General features: G+C 31.1%; 1 protein-coding gene across 3 annotated transcripts in view; it reads left to right on the top strand.

The window, feature by feature from the left end:
* The window catches only part of LOC106472366 (phospholipid scramblase 1-like), a 16,977-nt gene extending 4,467 nt beyond the window's left edge, over positions 1-12,510 (top strand). For all 3 annotated transcript variants that reach the window (XM_013933005.2, XM_022400951.1, XM_022400952.1), the window contains exons 3-8: positions 4,108-4,227; positions 4,751-4,828; positions 5,061-5,200; positions 8,902-9,063; positions 9,339-9,500; positions 11,142-12,510. In XM_013933005.2, coding sequence (XP_013788459.1) covers positions 4,108-4,227; positions 4,751-4,828; positions 5,061-5,200; positions 8,902-9,063; positions 9,339-9,500; positions 11,142-11,201 — 722 coding nt within the window. In that variant the 3' untranslated portion in view covers positions 11,202-12,510. The remainder of the gene's footprint in view (positions 1-4,107; positions 4,228-4,750; positions 4,829-5,060; positions 5,201-8,901; positions 9,064-9,338; positions 9,501-11,141) is intronic.
* Positions 12,511-16,828: the final 4,318 nt, after the last annotated feature.

The following is a 16,828-nucleotide window of genomic DNA, read 5'->3' on the forward strand; positions in this document are numbered from 1 at the left end:
GACAGAAACTTGTCGAAACGTTGTACATTTGCTGTTATGTCAAATGTATATTAAACGTTTTCTTCATGCTGTTACGTTAAACTTATATTAAAGGTTTTCTTCATTACCCATTCAAGCTGTCTCCAAGCATTATTAGTCTCAAAGTGGGTTCGTTGTCATTGAAAATAAACGTATATTGTTACATTACGGTCATGGTTATTAAGTTAATTTTGCAGTTTCATATAAGTGAAATTGTGTTTATTTGACATTAAACATGTTTCATTAGTAAGTTGCTTGACAGTAAAATGGATAACAAATAAGGCCAAGATATCAAAGTATAGTGTAACATCTTGGTTTTATTTTCTATCGAGATACTGCATGGATTATTATTAGTACTACTGATTTGCCAAATAATACTGTCAGATGTCAGCTCCCCCTTCCTACCAGGCAATTATATTTACTCATAAACATATTGTTTTCTTTGGATTTTTGGGTGGTCTTACATGTGGTCTTCTCAATAGTATTTTATCACCTATACTCAATATCTATGCTCGTTTTAGGAATTTCCTCAGCTTACTTATTTGATGCGAACTATTTTCATTTTACAGATTCTTTTCCTCATGGGAGCAAACAGCTTTTTAGTTTTAGTTGTTACAGATTATTCAAGTTATTTGAAAGGTGTTTCATTTCTTTTAAACAAGAACCAAATACATACACATGTGCAGAACATATATATATATATTAAACAACCTACTGTATGGACCTTTTCACAATGTAAGTAAAGATAGCACAAACATTATAGATGATGGCAATGGCTTATTTAGTACATACATATAATATACGTACAAGATCTAGGAAGTGCCCGGAACACACAAAACATGAGAAGAACCAAACCAATAAGAAAAATAAGTCATAACTAGTAATTTGTATTTCAAAATATTTTATTTTTGATCACAAAGTTTTTAATAATTTTCATTTAGTGAAAATTATATATCTTATAATAAAAGTATTTTTTTAAAGAGTCGGATTAGTACAGTTTAGAACATCATTTTATCAGCAACTTCTATTAAAGAACAAAGTAACTCAGAACCAAAAAAGTTACTTATAGATTAATGAAGATAATTCTATATAACAGACTCTCTTGAACTACATAATTTCATAAATCAAAGCATAAGGAAACTAAAACCCGTAAAGACTAGAACACATTGATTCATAGTTAAGCTTCTGTCCTAAAATCCAGAAACTTAACTCAAAAAGCCACTCAACCTTGTTATAACTGGATTATAACAACAGTAAATTTATGTATTGCTTTATTTTACATAAACAAAACTCTTAACATAGAGAAATGGATAAGAATGATAGTATTAACCATATTGTGGCATTAAGTTTAAAAGTTTTGGTCGTTTGTTTACTTTTGTTGTTGTTACATCTGATTATGTGTCTACACTTTTATTTAATACAATTGATTTTCATGTCAAACTATATGAAATCCAAGGGACTTTAATTCATCTGCATGTTGTATGTGGGATATATGAAGTTTATAATAACAGATATAAACGATGGACTTTTAAACAGTGATTTACACATAGAAAATCTACAGACAGACCACAATATCTTCATTATAAAAGCTGCCACACCAAACAGAATATTACTTAAAGTACTTGGAATTAAAAGAAATCTGTACTAATGAAACAAATTACAAAAACACACTGAGAATCCAAAACAAGCCATTTTACAAAGAGGTTATAAAGATACTGGAATTGACACAGATTTAAAAAGCCTACAACACTCAATAAAATAAAACAAACTATTCCTAAACAGTATAATACTAAAAAGTAAGGATTCTTCTTGTTTTTTACATATCACTTTAAACTCAGAAACATTTTGCATATTCTGGAAACTTTTCCATTTATTACAACAGAATGATCGCCTGAGACACATTTTTCCTGAAGTTCCCATTGTCTCCTTCTGGAAGAGCAGAAATCTTAAATTCTGAAATGAATACTCACCTTCATACACAGTTTAGCTTTCTTTCTTAAGTGTTTGTGTACTCTGCGAAAGAGATTTGCAAGCCATCAGCCTTACTGCACAATATTGGCTGTCCAACAGCTTTTGTGCGAGTACTTGGACAGCCATGTAAATATTCCACCCATCCTTGCAAAACAATTTTGGCTTCTTTGCTTCTTCCATTCTCATAAACAGGTAAAGAGTACACCCTGAATGAGATGACATATGATCTCCCATGAGTGCCCACTATGGATTCCCTGCCATCAAGAATCACAACCCATGGGCTTCCTTCAGACAGGAGGTTCAACTAGGTAATCTTTTCATTGGTTCCTCCACCATCTCAATATGGGATTCTAGCTAATTTGTGTGAGGAAGTGAGTATTTGTTTTGGAAATTAACATATTCCTTATCTGAAAACGTATTTCCTATAGATACTTGCCTCCACACACATTTCCACCAGTCCTCCCCACTTCTTCAGTGGGGAAGTATTGAACATGAAGGTAGTCCTCTGAGAGGAGGGTTCTACTGCATGATAACATCATCAGCCATGGAACAGATTCACATGAAATTAGGTGGGGTTTTTTCACAAGGCTGATGGCTTGCAAATTTTTTTGACAGAACATTTGAACACATGAGGAAGAAAGCTGAAGTGTGTGAGGAGGTGAGTATCTATTGGAAATACATTGTCAGATAAGGGAAATGTTAACTATCCTCGTTCATGCAAAGTCAGTTACACCCCACCAGTGAATGTTTGTTTTTGTAATAAATTTCATTGTCTAACCTGCAAGCTCATGAAAATTACTGACTCTTTCTGCAAGAAATCTGGCCAAAAAAACACTTTAAAATTACTAAATAAATTAGTTGCATAACACACACCATTTACTTCATACAATGTATAAGATGCAATCACTAGTATGTAGTACAGACCAAAATAGCTCTTAGAGAGCATTTCCATTAATCTTCTATTAACATTACAAAATACCTTTCCCAACCCTTCAACCATCCCAATTCTTCTGTTTATGATGTGATTCTCATGTGTTTTGAAATTAGTTTCAAAACTAGAGCTGATAAAGAAATTAAAGAAGCCTATTGGATTGCTATTTTAAATACTGTTCAACCATGTGGAGATAAACTTAGATCTTGTAACCAGTGATTTTAAACCATCAATTAGTTCCCTAACATGTTTTTTTTTACCCCTTAACAAACGTTTTGTATCTAACATTCTCTTTTCTTGTCATACTGCACAACAGAAATGAGTTACAACTGCAGAATTCATTTGAAAGCTAATCAAAATATTTTTTTGGTTGTCATGGTGGTCTGCTATGCCATCAGTCTACCTTTTCTTGCACTACTTTACTTAGTCATTCCCAGTTTGCCCCTTATTCAGAAAAGCCCATTTTCAAAAGTGCTTGGGTTGTATGGTTTTGTACTTTTCTCTCATTTTGATTTTTTTAACATATGTGTCTTTCTAACTTCATGAATGAAGTTTATATTCATAATCGCTAGATCTGTAAATGTTTTGCAGAAGTAATGAAAATTTTCTGACACCCACCCCCCATCCTCCAATTTTATTATCCGTACCCATATAGCTCTAAGTTTGAAATAAGTAAATATAGTAGTTCAATGTTTATTAGGAACATCTACAAACACCTTCTGTAATTAATTTATTTGAAACATTTTATTCACTAGTCTTTGTACACGAGTTAGCCCTAATGTCCCACACACACTGTATTTCCAATTACAAAAAAGTTTAGGAAACTTTAATATGATTTGAATTTGAAACACACATAATTAGCTTTCTTTTGTCAGTTAAAAAGTGCATTAAAAATGCAGCAACTGCCTATCAGGATCCATGTTGTAGTTAAAATATAACACATGCTGGTTAAAAACATTGTTCTAAAATATATTGTGCATATATATTTTACCTAGTGTGAAGAGATGAAACCATTAAGAGGTTTATGTTGCTGTTTCTGTTATATTATGTTACACTATATAGTAGACAAGTAGATTATAGTGTATCTTTTTTTTCAAGAAGGATTTTAGTGTTTTTTAACATGACTTTCCTGAATACTATCTTGTGTTTCTAAACATTAAAACTTTGTTTATTGCTTTTATCTTTAGGCCCTCAACCTAACCAGTGGATGCCCATACCCTCAAGTCCACCAAACTGTCCACCTGGTCTGGAGTACTTGACTATGGTTGACCAGTTGTTAGTGCACCAAAAAGTGGAACTTTTAGAAGGTTAAATTAAGTATACCAGGCATTTTCAAACTAAATTACTGGATAACTGTAGTTAATTGAGAATCAAACACTCGTATAGGTTCTATCTACATAAGCATCATAAGTTTTAAGCCTAAACAGTATCTTAGTTTTGTTAACTTTTGTAAGTCATATATTAGTTTAATTTGTGATTAAGACGTTTGAGTGTAAATCGCAAGATCCAGGCTATTAAGAACACCTTTGTATTTCAGTTTAGGATAGAAGTAATGTAAAAGTTCAAGAAAAATTATTGGAAAATTTGGCCCCTTTTATATTCAGGCTGCTGCTTGTTCCACAATTTCTTAGTACATAGAAAAGTGATAATGGTCCACACTTTGTAATTGTATTGTGTCATTGAAGTCTTTTAAGATGTTGGCTAAAGTCCTGTTTGTAAAGAAATTACATAATTTTTTTCTGTAATACAGAATGAACATTTTCAGTAGTTCTTTGTTCATAATTTGAGTTGAGTCAAGTCACTTTATAGTCACTATTATTTTATCTTCAGCTTTTACCGGGTTTGAAACTGCCAACAAATACGAAGTAAGAAATAACATGGGTCAGAAGGTGTACTTCGCTGCTGAAGGTAAGTTTATTTGATGCCCCTGCTGTGTATTTGTGTTTATTATTTTTACTGAAAATAATTTGCATTAACATTAATCATATTTGTCTTGGAGCTGACTTTATCTTGTGTAAAAACATCAGTGAAATTTCGTTTTTTAGTGTTTTTAATATTTTTTAAAAATGTTGTTACAATTCGTAAAGTACCAAATATGAACTTGTTGGTTAAGATGCAGTCTTCTTTATTCATCCTGTAGACACCGACTGTTGTACTAGAAACTGCTGTGGTCCAATGCGTCCATTTGACATGAAGGTACTAGACAATGGAGGCAGAGAGGTCATTCATCTTTACCGTCCTCTAAGGTGCGATAGTTGTTGTTTTCCCTGTTGCCTGCAGGTAAGGAACATGGAATTCTCCGTAACCCTTTCTATCAGATGCATGTAATTTTAGTTAATTATAGACAAGCAGTATGGATTTAAAGTTTGTTATGATTTGATTTCTGTTGCTTACTACTTGAAAATAATTCTACTGTCTGAACTAAATAATATTCTTCTAAACCTGTTATGTATTTTCCGAGAGTAATTTGAATTTTAAGAGACAGAGGCTACTTGAAAAATTTGGTATTAGTGTGGTTGTATTTCTATAATTATCATATGTTTTTTGGATTTTTTTATGCTTTAGGCCATCCTAGATAAATTCTGTGTTTGATGTCAGCTTTGCATGCAGGTTTTAAAAACAACAGCTTAATTAAAAATAAATCAGTCATTTGTGACACCATTGCTGGTTTTCACTTTTACTTTGCTTTAATTGACACTTGGGATATTCTGTTAACTCTTTCTGGACCTGAGGGGATTTGTTGACTTTTTCCTTCTCACAGTATACAAATTTAACCAGATTGAATAGAACTTAGAAGAGTCTTATTAAATAGTCTAGTTTTTACTGAAAATAATATCGTTTGATTTAGGGTTTCTATAATTTTTTATGCTTTGAAATTTCAAACTTGTTGTCACACTGTTTTAGAAAACATTAAAAAATTTTCATTTTGTCTAAAGTTTTTAGTTTTTTTCTATTGATCAGAAAGTTACATTTTGTTTATACACTCATCTCCAACTTGATTGATATTCAATGACATATTTTTTTTTTATAATTTACTTTGCTAAATTCAGTAGTCACCACTTGTCTTTCAATTACTGTTAGTTTTTATATTTATCTTAAATAAATCATTACTCGCAACTTAAATGTCTTAAAGAACAGATGTTGACTAGCTCAGACATCATAAAATTGTGGTAATGAAAGCTTGTACTATAAAATCAGTAAAAGAGAAGGATAACCATAAGAGAAATAAAACCTGAATGATTATATTCTAAAACTATTTTTTAAACAAGTATAAACATGCTTTTCGATCCAGAAACAATCTAAAAAAAACTAAGTGTATTTTTTTTTATGGGAGAGGCTCCTTGGAGCTGCACAGAAAAGAAAGTTTGAACATTTTTCTTTTAAAATTACACCTGTTTAGTATTGTTGATGCAATACCAAAAAACATAAAATATTCATTAAAAAAAAACACTTTTATTTACAACTAAACTGTTCCATAAAAACATTTCACATTTATGTACCCATTGAGAGAGCACCCCATCATTGTAAATCTTTGTAACAACCCTTGGAGTTGACCACGGGCAATTAGTACTTAGTCCTTTTTATTTTCCTTTCATATAAACTTTGGGTTTTTACTGGTGAAAATCCTTAAAATGTCAGTTTTAAAAAAACATTTCTTCTTGCTGCCAAATTTAGCTATGTAATAACATTTCCTATAAAATTTTCCAAAATTAGCCACCCCCAAAAAATACAAAGTATCAGAATCAAACTAGTATTTCTTCAGTTTTGTAATCCTTTTATGCATTCTTGTCAGGCCTGAATGTTCCTGTTTTTAGCTGTGTTAAAAGTACACAGAGTTACAGATGAGATGAGCACACATACCTATATTGAAAACATATAGGAGATTGTTTTAATATAAGGAAAATGTAACTGTAAACTTAGCAACAGTATATGACATAAGCTTTTTCTTTTGTTACACCAAGCATAGTCAGGTGGATCTAGAAACTAGTAATTGGACATGGTTTTGATGGTTTAAAATCTTTTAGTTATTGACAACTGCAGTAATCCTGAAATGAATGTATGTAAACACTTTTTTCTAATAAGTATAGGTGGAAGAAAACAGCATACAAAGCATGCTAATTGTCTCACTTCCAGTAGTTCTTGTTTCGATGTTATAAGATAAAGCAGAGGGTTTCAGATTACCTAAATACTGTAATGAATACAGTGTAGCAAAACAATGTTAGTAGTTGGCTTGTTACTGGATGCCTACCTAAGGCCTTAGAATCTACACTGAAAATAAGTAATATAATGTGCATTGGTTACAACTTAGTGATAAACAGGTGTTTGGTGAATTTTGTCAGTTTGCTAAAACTACTTCAAATACATAAAAAGATTGTAAGCAGATACATGGAGAGATGCTCTTTGCATAGAGCCACTGTAATGCTATATAAACAACACCTGTAGTTGGAAAGTAGATTTGGCATGAGTTAAGCCTAATTGGTATTTGGTTGTGTACAGTTTTACCATATAAATTAAAAGGGTGATACAATTTCAGATTATGCAATTCTTATTGGTCACTACTTTATAACTTTTCAAAATTTTTTCTCAAAACATGATGGTGCAGCTTAATAATTCCAAATTAGAGATAACATTTTTTTTTTGAGTTTCTGTGGTTTAGTAGGTCCTTTTTAGTTTCGTCCACCCGACGGGACAGTGGTAAGTGTACGGACTTACAATTATAAAATCCAAGGTTCAATTCCTCACTGCACACACACACAGCAGATAGCCCAATGTGGCTTTGCTAAAAAAAAAAACTTTCCAGTTTCATTTAAATACATATTTTGTGCTGTTTTCTGAAGTTTTATTCTTTTTTGTTTTTGGATAAAAATAAAATGTTTTGGTGTCTATAAATTGGTTCTCAGTTATTTATAAGATTCTAAGTAACTCAACTATCATGGAATCAACCCACATACAGAATTTTGACAAGAACAGTAAACATGAAAAATTTGTATTAACAAGTGATAAAAACCTCAGAAATTAAAGTCAATTATTAAAGGTTTTACAAAGTCATTTTATGTAATAACTCAGTGACTGGTTAAGTACACTTGCAGCATTTCATTAATCAGTTGAACTATTTTTGACATGATTAATTATAAGAAAAGGTTCTCACAGGAGGATTGATAGAGCAAGTTCAGGTCATATTGCACCACTGCATGACAGCTTCATATAATCTACATGCTATTTATTCGTAATTATTTATAAAGAAACAAATTCATTTTTTTTCACTCATTTTTAATTATGCACAAAGCTACACAAGGGCTATCTGTGCTCTGCCCACCACGGGTATCGAAACCCGGTTTTTAGCGTTGTAAGTCCGCAGACATACCGCTGTGCCATTGGCGGCAAAGTTGAATGTTTGTTTGTAATTAAACACAAAGCTACACAATGGGATATCTGTGCTCTGCCCACCACGGGTATCGAAACCCGGATTCTAGCGTTGTAAGTCCGCAGACATACCGCTGTGCCACTGGGGGGCGAAACAAATTCATAGACCGATTAAACAAACTATTATCTCAATAGATCATAAAAAATAGGAAGCTTTATTTTAAAAACATATTTATGTTCGTTATCATTTTTGCTTTAGCTGTAAGGGAAATAAAATTGGTGTTAGGGAATACCTTTGCTATATGCAAGTTTAAGAATTTTATTTCAACAGGCAGTTTCTGTCCACTGAAGTTCTTAAACCTACTTATTATATGTAGTGTCTGATAAATCTGTTTCTTTGTGACCTTATTGAATCAACCAACTTTTTATTGTAATGGCCATGACCAGTTCTCAAAGTATGAAATGATTTTGAGCCAAAGTAACCCATTTTTATATTTTTTTAATAAACTGATTCATTCGTAGAAGTAAAATACAGGAGTCAATGATTTGATATAAAATTTAGATTTGGAAAACTCCACAAAATAAATAGATTTTACCCTCTTGTTTATTTTTTATAGAAATTAGAGGTCACAGGTTCAGGTGCAACATTGGGTTATGTTACCCAGGAATGGAGCATCTTGGTCCCAAAGTACAAAGTTGAAAATGCTGCTGGGGAATGTGTCTTAAGAATTGAAGGACCTTTTTGTACCTGGAGCATTTGTGGTGATGTGGAATTCAAGGTTGGACTTGAACTTTTCTTGATTACAGTTCTATTGAAATGTGATTAATTTATTTTTTAGCAAGAAAGTTTGTTACTTTTGATAGCTGAAACCACAACTTTTATAAATGAACATATTTCAATTCTCAGTCATCATTATTAAAAAGAAAGTATTCTCTGTAAGTGGTGGAATTTTACAGAAACTTCAAGCCTGCAAGAGTATTACTGTGTTTTGTAATTTTGTGCTTGTACTGTTATATTAAAAGTAAACTATAAATTATCTCTCTTTGTTGTTAGGTGCTGTCCAGCGATGGAAGTGCAGAGGTTGGAAAAATTACTAAACAGTGGACTGGTTTAATCAAAGAAGCTTTTACGGATGCTGACAACTTTGGAATCACATTTCCGATTGATTTGGATGTTAACATTAAAGCTGTTCTACTCGGAGCTTGCTTCCTGATTGTGAGTATCTGACCTACACGTGCTTCTACCAAACAAAAATTTTTTATTAGATCTTTAATGATATGAAACTCATTTTTGAAATACATTCAAATTTTCATTGTACTTACTTGGGGTAAGTGAAATCCTAGGTGAGGTTCTGTGGTGTGATTGTACATTTAAGTTACTTAGAAAATATCTTAATGTTTATAGATTTATTTCCTATATTTATGTGACTTGTTGGTAATCTTTGTATTACTGCATAAGAACTTTTAACTGGAGATTGACAGAATGCGTACAAACAAAGAAATAAAAACTTGTATTTGTAGGTGACATACAGTTACTTAAAATCTAATAATTCAGTAAACATCTTTCTGAAGTATTAGAAGAAGTCACTTATTTCAATACCTCAAAATCGTGATTTCAACTTTGTGTTTATTTTTTCAATCATCTTGAGCTTTGTAAGTTTGTAATGATATAAAAGACTGTTTAGTTTAGATGTTATTGATTCATTTGTTTTGTGAAGAATATTTTATTGTTTAGTTTTTGTTATAATAAGAGTTAAAAGTAGATGATTATAGGAAGTTTTGTTAATAATTCATTGACGTTGAGAATATCGAACATTACGTGCAATACATTGAGACGATTAAGTGATAAAGATATAAATAGTGTGAGATGAGTGGGAACAGCAGACAGAAAATAGCAAAAGAGAATAAAACTGGCATGATGTTAACTATCGTAGAAGTGATAGTACTAATGTTTAATAAGTTAGAGTAAAACTAACGGTAGAAAAGGAGACAAGAATAATAATTTCATTCCGTCAAAGCGTAGTTCCAAAGTAATTGAATCAGCCTGAGTGCACTTTGACAAAAGGAACAGAGGATCTTCAGAAGAAAGAAGACCAAACGAGTGCAGTAACTCGTGCCACAACTGTATGTGAATCACACATAGAATACTAGTGCAATAGAAATAGAGAAGATAGGTTAGCTTGTCACCTGAAATTCTAGAGTAATTGAATAGTCCTAAGTGGATATTTGACAAGAAGGAGAGAACTACATAATATAGTATTTATGCCTATAATATATGTAGTGTTTTACACTTGTTCTGAATATGTATATCATTTTAAAAACGAGTTAAGTGCATGCTGTTTATTTATAGTTGAATTTACCACTAACAAGTCACAGACACATGCTGTAAAAGAATCCTAAGCCAAACAACAACATAGTATATATTTATACTATTAAGAAATATAACTAAAAGAATTTTTATTTTGACAGTTGGAGAAAAAGAAAATATAATAATTGTCAAATTTCTGACAAAGTTCATTCATAGATAGAACTGAATTGGTTGTTCAAACTAAACATACAAGTTGATGATCTGTAAGCTATAAATGTAACTTTAATAACATGTATTTCACCAACTGTTAATTTAGAGCTGTCATGTAGATGCAAAGATTTTTCTTATTCACTAGTATATTTCTAATAACAGCTACCACCAAAATATATAATACATAATTCCATAATATGTGTGAATACACAAAATGTTTAATTATACACATAGCCCATTTTAAAAAAACATCATAAAAAACTAAACCTAATAAAAATACAACCTTTACATGAGTAATACGACAAGTTTACTAAAATTTCTATTATTGTTGTTCTCCAGGATTTCATGTTTTTTGAAAAATCTAATAATCGGGAAAATGACTCTCCAGGAATGATATGAAGTTACTTCAACAAGGAAAAGCTTGAAGAGGTTTTTAAGAATTTTTATAATTATCAGCATTGATTTATACATGAAAAAAATAAATCTTAACCCTTTCCAGTCGGAAATCTCATCAAGTTTTACGAAAACCCTGTCTTCTCTCTCCTCAAATTACCAACAAACTATAAGAAAAAGTTGTTTATTAAGATATAAGATTCTGTTTTGATGTATATGTATATTTTATTAACATTAATTTTGGTAAAGTAGTAAAAAGAAATCTAAACTGTTAATCCTAATTTTGTTTGCTCTTCCATGCCCTCCAATATTTGTTTGTGGAGTAGAAATATCTATAATTTGTCTGCATTGATAATAATTTGTAGCATATGAAGTAAAAAATGAAATTCTGTGGTAGTGATATATATTTAGTAGTTATTTCTATCTCAAATAGTGTGAAAAAAATAATTTGTTTTTAAATTAATGGTGTCAAGTATTATAAAATCATTATGTTTTTGTTCAACAACTACCAAGCTTCTAAAGTTTGCATAATCATAAATGCATCAACTAAAAACTTGTACCATTTTCTTCCTTACAGTCCAGTTTTCATAGAAATCCCTTCTTTCCGTACGTAGACTGTAAATTTCTAAAATTTTAATTATTATATCGGAAACCTTCCTTGATTTCTTGCCTTCAGATAATTTAACTATGAAGTAATTACTTAAGCAGTTCTTTTACAAAAACTTGTGCTTGGAACTACCTCCTAGTGACTAAACAACAAAACATGTTTGGAATTATGGAACCTTACATTGAACTTCATTAAAGCATGAGTTTAGAGATTAGCAGGGAATTCATTCAAACAACTGTTCATAATTTTTCAAAGAAGCACAAAGATAACTTTTATAATAAGATTTAGTAAGATAAATACTATCTGTTGATGTTAGTGTTTAGTAATATATAACTTTTTTTTTGTTGCAAAATTTCTTTCAACAAAGAGAGCATGATGTCATTAGGCCTGTGATTGTATAATTGTAAATGAGCATTGAAGTCAGTAGTTATGGACATTGAGTCACATGGTTTTTGTTTCGTTATTAGCTGTAAATTTTCCCTAAAAATTTAATTTGAATTTAGTGGTCGTCATGCTTTATGTTTGAAGTGTGCACATTTCAAAAAAATTGTTTATAAGTCATTAATGAGAATGCAGAATTAGACAGTATAATGCCACCAGGTTGGAAAGGGTTAAGGGATCATCCATCATTTTGTATCAAAGTGTTTTTCTAAATGATTTCTTTTTATTTTAAACAAGAAATAAATATGTTCTTATCATTTATTATTATTTATTGAGATGGGTCAATGTTTCAATAACAAGTTCCAATAGTAAAGTTCTGAAATGGAGTTGTGTGAATTACAAGGTTAAGAAAAACTGTTTTACTTGACAGTAATAAATTTGAAAGGTAATCAGATACGTACTTTAAATGTCCATCAAGTGAATGGGAAAAACAAATTATCTGTTACGTTATTGGATTAAAACGGACAGAGCGCACGTAGCCCATAATGTAGTTTTGTGCTAAAATAATAACAAAACAAGAAGTTAATATAATATTGCAGGGGCTAATCTATAAGAAAATCCATACATTAAATACTCAATGACGAGGAACCCAATTTGAGACTAATAATGGTTGGAGACGGCTTGAATGGGTAATGAAGAAAAACTTCAATATAAGTTTAACATAACAGCAAATGTACAACGTGATGATGTCGAAACGTTGTACATTTGCTGTTATGTTACACTTATATTAAAGTTTTTCTTCATTACCCATTCAAGCCATCTCCAACCATTATACATTAACTATCTTTATTATATTTTTAACCAATCATTATACACTTAAAAGATACAAACACAAAAATCTTTTTTGTCTTTTTTCATAATGGTTCAGTGTTCCTAAGAACTCAGATTGATTCTGAAATTTGTTCTATTTTTTTTTTATAATGTACGACTAACATTTTTTTTATTACCTTTTATATTTATAACATAATCAGCATCATAAATATTTTTACAACTTAAAAACATAACACTTTTTGGCATGGTTAAATTGAATGTAAATGTTTAGTAAAAAAAAAAAAAAGTTTCTTTTGCACAGTATAAAGTTAGAATAAATTATCTTTTTTTTTTTTTCCTAGAGCAGCTTAGTATAACAGCAAAGTCTTTGTTTGTGATATTAAATAAATGAAATCTTAACTCTGTTCATGCCTTAAAATTAAGAACATTTTAACTTAAGTATAATTAAGCTGCAACACCCACAATCTTTGATTATAACATGCTGTTATAGAGTATAAACCCGTGAAAGAAAAATAATGAGTCATAAGTGCAGTTTTCCCTCTTTTTTTTTCTTCTTTTTTTTGTATTTACTATATGATTAATGTATGTTAGCTTCTGCTCTTTAGTGAATGTAGCAAAAAAAGTGAAACATTTCAGTTTTAATCCCTGCATGGCATTGGATAAATGTTTAAGGTCAACAAGGGTTAAGGGTTAACCAGGGTTAAGTTTCAAATTTCATTCCTAAATATATAAACAAACTTAAATGGATATAATACTATGTTTTAAGCTACTCTAAAATCTCTAAATTTAAGAAAAACTGAGAAAAGGCATTGATTTTAAAATAATTTTGATCATGTGATTGAAAAATATTTTTTACTTTTGATCACATGATTGAAAACAAATTTGCTAAGAATTATTAGGCATTTTGAAGGTTGTTGTAGCCTGCAAAAATTGATCTTAGAGTTGGTATTTAAGAAGCATTTGGCCTAAACAAAATTGTTTTACACTTGCAAAAGTTTCTAAAAAACTTTGATTCACTTCCTAACCATTTATTACCAAAACTCAAATGTTTTTGTCTGTTCTTCCAAACATCCATTACAGTAATTCACTTTTCATACTTGCCTATAACTATCATGACTGAAGTTCAGATAAGAAAAGTGCAAACATGAAAGTAAAGTCTTGTTTAAGATTAATAGAATAACTTAGCCTCACAAATGAGGAAATACATTTTCATTTTACTTTGAACAACTAAAGGTGACTACAATGGAGTAACTTGTCTACTTATAATAATCAAAAACAAATGTTCATTGTTGAAAAACTTATAAGATTGGTTTCGGTTCGATATATCGCAGTTTTACATAAAAAACTAGTGGTGACATATAAAGAAATTTTACTTTATTTGAAATAATTTATTAACTTTCTGAAATTCAAAGTTTTATTATGTACACTACTGTTTGTGTGTTAGAGTACTGCTAGTCTGTAAAACTCTTTTTGTGTCTTAGAAATTTTGAGAGAAAACATTAGAAAGTATTACTGAAAATAAAAGCTTCAACTAGCTTCAAAGTGTTGTGATACGTGTCAATTGATAAACTTCAGAACCTACTATGTGTGTGTGTGTACTGATAAATACATGCATTTAAAAACTGCCACTACAGAATATCTTTTTCATGTATAAACATTTATTGGCTAAATCTTGATAATGCAGAAACAGTTCTTGGACACTTTCACTAAACTTGTATTTTGGTTTTAAAGGTGTTGCAATTACTATCTTTAAAGAATTAAATATTATGGTAGTGTTATATTTAAGAAACATAACGCGTGTTATCCTGATAAGTTGTGTATGTTTCTCTTGTCATTTTGCTGTTCTTAGATTTATTATTAGACTTGATGTAGAGTACAGCAATCAACACTCGTGTGGTGGGTGCTTGATAAGTGGAAAGTTTGCACCCTGTGGTGCACAGTTAGAAGTTATTTGTAGAGATGTGGTTATTATCCTGATGATTTTGTGCAAACTTTCATTGAAACTTTGAAGAATCGTATTTGATATAGAGTTATGTTGGATTTAATGTAATTTGAGTGTGATATAAAATTATGTGAAAATAATTACCTCAATACTTGTTTAGTTTTGATATCTAAGGTTACATGACGCACTAAAATATTATTCCTTCCGTGTACATAATATACATCATAAACTGAGAAATTTACCGATGGAACTACAAAGATACATCGGCATTTCAGTCTTGCTAATTATTTGACATCTGAAACGTGGTGCGTTTTTTTCTCTGAAGATGTGTTAAATATTTGGCTTAGATGGTAGGTTACAGTGTGTACTCTAATTTATATCATAAATTAAAAAAAAATCTGGAACATTAATCAGGATTTAAAAAATCTTATCAAATGAGTGTAATATCTGATTTGGCCTACAGCAGATTTCAAAAGGATGGTGGATTAGACCTTCTGTGGTTTAGTTCCCCAAACGTTCAAAATAGCCTACCCAGGACAAGAGAGAGAGACTTGGTTCATGACCACTAAGGACTCAATTTTGCCATTTCCTAAAGTGGTTTGAGGAAGTGACCATCTGAAATGGTAAAAAACTTAGCCTTGAAATTCCTGAAGGAGTGGAGAAATTGACACCATTACATTTTGGCCCGAGAAACATGGTAACCATCAAGCTGTGTATTAGGGAAATTTTTATTTCAAGGAACATATGTAGCCTGTGCAGATTATGTGAGACATGTGCATTCTTAGGCTTACAATACAATACCTGCAGCAAAATTGGATGATATACTAACTGATTAAGTTGATTACAAGTTTACCCAATACAAATGTTGTTCCAACACATAGGTGAACAAAATATTGACTTACTAAATAAAGCTGAGCCCCGAGTAACATCCGAAATAGTAGTCATTGAAGAAGGGTTGGCTACAATGGCATAATTGTACATCCATAAATCAATAATGTAACTAACTCCCAATAGATTTAATGACGAGGAACCCACTTTTTAGAAAATAAAGTTTGGAGACAGCTTGAATGGGAGGTGAAACAAACTTTATTACAAATGTACAATGTTTCGACAAGCTTTTGTCATAATTGGATACATGATGACAAAAACTTGTCGAAACGTTATACATTTGTAATAGTTTCTTTTACTACCCATTCAAGCTGTCTCCAGACCTTATCAATTCTCAGTAAGGTTTACATGGTACAGTGGAGGAATGGTGGAAACAGATGCTGTTGTTAGAGCACGTACATTGGTCAAGGATACAACAGGCAGAGTGGCAACTGAAATTATCCAGTGTTACTAGAGTCACACTCTGGCCACATAGCAAACAAGTTATCCACAAGAAGACGAAAATGAGAAGTGTACTGTAGTAATAGAGGCTTCCTTGTTAGTTTTAGTGCAAATTTACACAAAGCTATCTGTGTTAAGTCTGCCACAGTCATCAAACCCCAAATGTTAGCATAAGCTAAAAATCTTACTACTAACCACCAGGAGACACCACTCTGTCTAATATTAACCAATAGCTCCAAAGTTAAGTTTTAATGTCAACTTGGTCTTTTTTAGTGAAAAATATGGCCAATATTCATGAATAGTGGCTTAATGTTTACCTCTGTATATCTCTGAGCAGATATAGAATCCCTATATGGTAACAGCACTGTAATAACACTGCTTGAACTTCCTGCCAAAATTACATTAGTTTTCAGGCTATGAGGGTATAAAACCCATACCCCCTATCTTACACAAGACATGGTAGTGGCTGCACATGTTGCACAATACAAGATCTGGTTCATCGGCTCTATAAAGCTGTTTTCTTCACAGTTTTCACAAGTTCTG

The sequence above is a fragment of the Limulus polyphemus genome, unplaced genomic scaffold, assembly GCF_000517525.1.
Source record: "Limulus polyphemus unplaced genomic scaffold, Limulus_polyphemus-2.1.2 Scaffold5275, whole genome shotgun sequence".
Classification (NCBI taxonomy): Eukaryota; Metazoa; Arthropoda; class Merostomata; order Xiphosura; family Limulidae; genus Limulus; species Limulus polyphemus.